The sequence below is a fragment of the Balaenoptera musculus genome, chromosome 1 (genome assembly GCF_009873245.2).
Source record: "Balaenoptera musculus isolate JJ_BM4_2016_0621 chromosome 1, mBalMus1.pri.v3, whole genome shotgun sequence".
In the NCBI taxonomy this organism is placed as follows: domain Eukaryota; kingdom Metazoa; phylum Chordata; class Mammalia; order Artiodactyla; family Balaenopteridae; genus Balaenoptera; species Balaenoptera musculus.
In genome coordinates this window covers 175,868,146-175,874,145 of record NC_045785.1, presented here as the reverse complement: position 1 = coordinate 175,874,145, position 6,000 = coordinate 175,868,146, and the positions used below count along the sequence as shown (strand labels likewise).

General features: G+C 42.4%; 1 protein-coding gene across 1 annotated transcript in view; it reads left to right on the top strand.

Annotated features, from left to right (window-relative positions):
* The first annotated feature begins 233 nt into the window (after positions 1-233).
* LOC118883316 (serine/threonine-protein kinase MARK2-like) overlaps positions 234-6,000 on the top strand; it is a 31,816-nt gene continuing 26,049 nt past the window's right edge. The window contains exon 1 of the mRNA XM_036830069.1: positions 234-1,014. Within this exon, the coding sequence (XP_036685964.1) occupies positions 234-1,014 (781 nt within the window). The remainder of the gene's footprint in view (positions 1,015-6,000) is intronic.

The window sequence follows — 6,000 nt, the reverse complement described above, 5'->3', positions numbered from 1 at the left end:
TGTGTCATTGTTCTTTCTACAGTTAGCATAGTGAGTATTGTTGGTATAGTTAATACTTGATTAGCATAGTTAGTGTAGTTAGTACTAGTTAGCGCTGTTGGTACAGTTAGCGTAGTTAGCGTTGTTAGTAGAGACAGCATACTTAGCCCTGTTAGTACAGTTAGCATTGTTAGTTAGCGTAGTTAGCGTTGCTCGGTAGTGCTGTCAGTCAGTGTAGTTAGCAGATCACCAGGATGCAGGGCCTCACAGCCAAATCTGCTGGCAAGAAGGCTCATACTGATGACTTCCAGATCCTCCACACCATTGGTGAAGGCACCTTCGGTAAAGTGAAGTTGGCCCGGCACATTCTGACCGGGACACAGGTGGCTGTGAAGGTCATAAAGAAAAGGCGTCAGAGCTTCTCAAGTGTCCAGGCACTTTTCCGGGAAGTGTGCAGTCTGAAGGCTCTGAATCACCCCAATATTGTGAAACTGCTGGGGGTGATTGACACAGAGGAGACATGTTTCGTGGTGATGGAGTACCTCAGTGGGGGGGACATGTACCGCTATTTGAAGATCCACGGCCGTATGACAGAGGCGGAGGCCCGAGGCCCGTTCCAGCAGCTGGTCTCCGCCCTGCAGCACTGCCACCGGAGGGGCATCGTGCACCGGGACCTGAAGCCACCGAGCCTCCTCTTTGATTCCAAGATGAATATCAAACTTACAGACTTTGGCCTCAGCAACAAGTGTGATGACATTTTCCAACTGGACACGACCTGCGGCACACACCCTTATGCTGCCCCGGAACTCCTCCTGGGGCAGAGCTCCAGCGGCCCTGCGGTGGACGTGTGGAGCTTGGGAGTAGTGCTGTACACCATGGTAACTGGGTCCCGGCCCTTTGTGGGAAAAGACTTCCAGGAGCTGCGGAAGCAAATCCTACAAGGGCAATACCCCATCCCACCTTATCTGTCTTTGAAGATAAGGGATCTGTTACAAAAAATGATTGCCCTCAACCCCAGTGACAGAGGCACCTTACCTGACCTCAGGAGGCATCCATGGGTCAACATGGGCCGGAAGGAGCCACTCCAGCCACCCTGTGAAGAGGACCTGGAGGTGACAATGGTGAGGACTCCGGGCTTGACTTGCGACCAGATCCAGGACACTGGGACAGGCAGTGTGAGCTCCAAGAAACCCAAGGTGGAGGTCTCCATCATAACTCTGAAGCCCTTCTCTTGCGGGGACCTCTGTGGCAGTGAACTTGAGCCTTCTCCAAGCCCTGTGGTGTCCTCCCTGCAAACCAGGTGGCTCTACCACAGAAAAAATGTGCCGCTGCAGGAAGACCAGCAGGCAGGGCAGAAGACCGGTGAGTCTGCCTGTCCCCCACCCAGCCTGGAGGCGAGGACTGCCACCCCCAGCCCAGCCCCCCAGTGTAGCACTGGGACATCCACCTCCAGCAGCAGCAGGATTGGAGCCCCAGAGGGAAGCAGCTGCCCCCTGGGTGTGTCCAACACTGGAAGGTCCTCCCACGCTGGGCAGCCTGAGAGTGTGTCCTCATCCACTCTCTCTGGCCAGAGCCAGAAAAAGCAAGGGGTGGCTGGGAGAATCTGGAACTTTATTTTGAAACATCTTTGTTGCAAGCTGCCCAGCATGAGGCGTCATAATAAAGTGAGCCCATGTGAACCCCATGGATGACCGAGGCAGGAAGGTCAGGCCGCCGCGCTCCCTGGGGCCCGGTGCAGGGGAAGAGGAGTGTGCTCTCTGCACGGCCTTCAGAAGCATCGTATCCAAGACCCTGGCCAGCTCAGAGGATGGTCCGGAGCAGCCCGGGCGACTGAAAGCGAGGCCACCGTGGCTGCAGGTCTGCCCCTCAACCCCCACCTGGGTGAAACTTGAGAGACTGGACTGTCATTCCTGGGGCACGTCTCCCCTCCCCCACTCTTCTGTCTTCCGTGTTGGTGGGGGAGGGGGATAGTTCTTGTTCCAAGAACTCCTTGGTTCTTCCAATTCTAGTTAATAAACTTGATGCTCCAGAAAAAAAAAAAAAAAAAAGAAACTTGAGAAGTTAGTTTTACAAAAGAGAATAAATAAAAATATTAATCATCTTCTAAATATTTGATTGGAAATTATATCAAATATTAATGAGACCCTTCCATTAATTAAAACATTCTTATTATTTTTGAATTATCAGATTTCATAAGATTAATGAAAAGTTTTCTATACATTTTCTATGTTAAAAATGGGTACATAATAACTTCTTAGAAAGTCTCATTGTTGTTGTTACCTCTCACATGTTCGGCAAACTCAATCACCAATATAAATAGGTATGTAAAAATAAATAATAAAGACTTCTGGGTAGCCAAGTACAGTAACACAAAATCCACATGCCCAGACTAAAGTCCTCTTACTCATGGGTAAGTGCTCTGGCTGTCATTTACAGGCATTTTCTTTCCATTTTACACTCAGAACTATGCTTCTCTTTTTTATCCATCCCTCGGAAGATTAGAAATGGGAAATCAAAGCAGAGAGAAAAGTGAGGTGACAGAGGCATGTACAGTGCCTTCAGTAAAAAAGCAATACCTGAGAGCTAAGTGGGAAGGAAAAGGCAAAATGATAGTAATATTATTAACATCTATCTGTGATGATATGTATAGATCTGCCTACACACCTGTGATGATTTTAGGTGTCAACTTGACTAGGCCACAGTACCTAGCTATTTGGTCAAATATGAGTCTAGATGTTTCTGTTGAAAGTATTGTTTAGACGGCATTAATGTTAAATCACTGGATTTTGAGTAAAGCAGATTTTACCCTCATAATATGGATGGGCCTCATCCAATCAGTTTAATTAAAGAGAAAAAAACTGGACATCAGTTGAGGAAGAAAATTCTGCCTGCAGACTGCCTTTGGGTTTGAACTGCCATATTAATTCCTCTCTTGGTCTCCAGCCTGCTGGCCTGCGCTTCAGATTTTAGACTTGCCGTTCTCCACAATAACATGAGCCAATTCCTTAAAATAAATCTCAGTCCCTCTCTCTCTATGTATATATACTATTGGTTCTGTTTCACTGAAGAACTCTGACAAATTTCTATCTGTCCGTATATATGTCTATCTATGTATCTATCTCTCTATCTACCTACCTACCTACCATCTGTCTATTATATATCTGTAGCTGTTATAAAAGCCAAAACAAGTTTGAGGAAGGTGTCATTTAACATATACATACTTGAACCTTGAAAATTTTGAAGAATCTGCTTCCCCAAACTACATGAAGTGGTCTGAGTAGCAGAAGGGGTCCATGGTGGACACCAAGATGTGCTTCTCAGAATCCTCTTCCAGGAAGGACCCTCTACCCCTGTTCCTGCTGTACTGAGGGTATACAGTCTTCAGCTGTCATCCCTTTCTCAGATTGGCTCAGCCACAGACATCTCTCTCACCCTAGGTCACACACTTTCCAAAGTAGCCCACATCCAATGACATCCTAATTGAGGCAGGGTAAGAAGTCATTTTAGCTCCAGAGCGCCCTGTGAGGTTGGCTGACCCTCACTGAGCTTCTGCTGACCTTCCTCCTTGGCTCAGTCCTGCTCTTGTCTCCTTTACACCGGTGTTGATTCCAAGACTCTTTATTAAACACCATATACTCTAAACTTCATCTCAGAGTCTGCTTTCTGGAGAACCTGAAGGAGAACCTATCTCTTAAACAGAGAAGTGTGGCCCATTTCTGTTCTCAGATTCCCCATACACCTCTTTTATTGTTCTTTACACTCTTAGGTGGGGTTCACACAGAAGCAGACCCTGCGATAAAGTTGTGGGTGCAAGTATTTGGGAGGTGATTTGAGATGTGATTCCAGAAAGCATCGGTTGGGTGGAGAAGTGGCAGAGAAGGGAAGAAAACAAAGGATGCCTCATTACTTAGGTTACTATCAATACCATAGGTAAATGGGGCTCAATTACTCTGAGGAAATTTAGGAGATAGTATAGAACACACCTTAAAATTAACCCCACCCAAAGGCAAAGGAGCAGAGGTATTTATCCACCACCTCCCATCAGATATTGGTTGAAAGCTGCTCCTGGGTTAACTCCAGGAACTAGAGAGAGAGGGCCAACCAGGATCTGGCAGCCAAAGGAAGCCCGGAGGCAAAGTCAACAGATGATTACATCTTGAAACTGTTCGGACAGCGTTCAGGGGAATGGTGAATGTTAAAAGGGTATGGGATGGGCACCTACAGCATCTGCTACAGTTATCCATCTCAAACCATAGTTCTTGTTCCAGAATGGAGTGAACCGTATCTCAGAGAGCCAGGAAATACTCAAGCTAGAGTTCCATTCCCTCTGATTCTCTTTTTCATCAGTTGATGAGGGTTTTTCTGTATTTGTGCTGCTACTAGCTATTGTTTCATCATACTTTTGTCTTGTTTATGGTATAAACTTTATGCCCTGCTCCTTCTTCAGGGCTTTGCCTCTTGAATTTCAAAACCCAGATTTTTGGAAAATGAAAAACTCTTCTGTCTCTTAAGTGCCTGGCTCTTGAAACAAAAATGTTTGTCTTTCAAGACGATTTTTCATGCTGTAAATTTAAAATACATTTATTTAGCAACTCAATTAACTTTTTTTTTTTAAGAGGTAGAATTTTCCCACTCACTTATTGATGCCATAAATCCAACTAGCAGGCTGGATGGGTGCCTCAGGGCAATATGAAAATAATTTAACAAATAGAATTTATATTAATTATCTCCTAATATACTTAACAAACATGAGTGGGAAGAAAAGGTAAGAAGAAGTAGAAGGGGCAGTGTTCTCATCTTATGGAGCACAAGGTTAACAGGTACTGTTTAAATTTTTAAAATCTAGGCTAAAAGTATGATTTCTTATACCTTTTTTCAGATCTAGAGAACTCTTCTGTGAACTTAGGTATTTAAGAAATATTTATTTTAATGCCTAATATATCAATTCAGTTTATTTTTATTTCATTAAATCTAAGTATAATTAAATAATAATTTCTATTTAAAATGTCATGTATGCAGAGTCCCATTTTTAAAAAGCCTGTGTATTTATCGTCTATGTACTTTTCTATCCTCTCTTCAATGTTTATATATAGAAAAATATCCACAGTGCAAGTCAAAATATATTCAGAAAATGATTTCTACATGTTAGGATTTTAAGGGATTTAAAATTTTTTTGCTTTGTACTACATCATTTTATTTGATTACTTATGATGAGTGTATACAGTTTTGATGAAAGAAATGTTATTTAACCTTAGCAAAGACAATCAAAATAGAACCTAAGGGGAATATATACCAGAATATGCTTGTAGTGTTTGTTCTCCACAGATAGAAACTCAAACGAGTGTCAGTTGCATATTACTATTTAAGGAATACCATCATATGAATGTTAACTTGAATTCATTAGAAATTTTGCTTTTATTAAGCAGAAATTTGATTTTTTTCTGAGAGTATATGAATGCAAGCATTTTTTAATCACAGATGATTTAATTCACTCTTAATCAATATAATCCGGTTGACTGGGTTCTCAGACCTCTGAGGTGTAGTTTTAAATCTGTACTTTATTACTGGCTCTATTTGAAGGAGCTTTAAAAATGAAAATATATACACATATGCCCATAATGACCACATCTCCTTTGCTTAAGAATACAATGGTATTTAAGGCTACTTGAACAATTAATGATGAAGAGAATGCCAGTGGAATGAATGCTTTGTAACTAGGAAGCCCAAGAGCAAATTGAAGCACAAAAGGATAATAAGCAACACTACATCCTGAAAATATATTCTCTGAGCAAAAATAACCCAAAGACCAAATTTGTCAGTAGAATTCCATGAGGCTGATGATTAAAAAGAAATAAAATGTTATTCTACTGCTCTTGTAAAAATCTTGATATATGACAAGAATTTTAGTTTCCCGTAGAATAAGAATGCTTCTAAAGGGCTAAGGTCACACACACTGTCTTTACGTGCTCCAAAACATATAGAAAATGCTCAAAAAATACATGCTTCTTGCATAACTGAAAG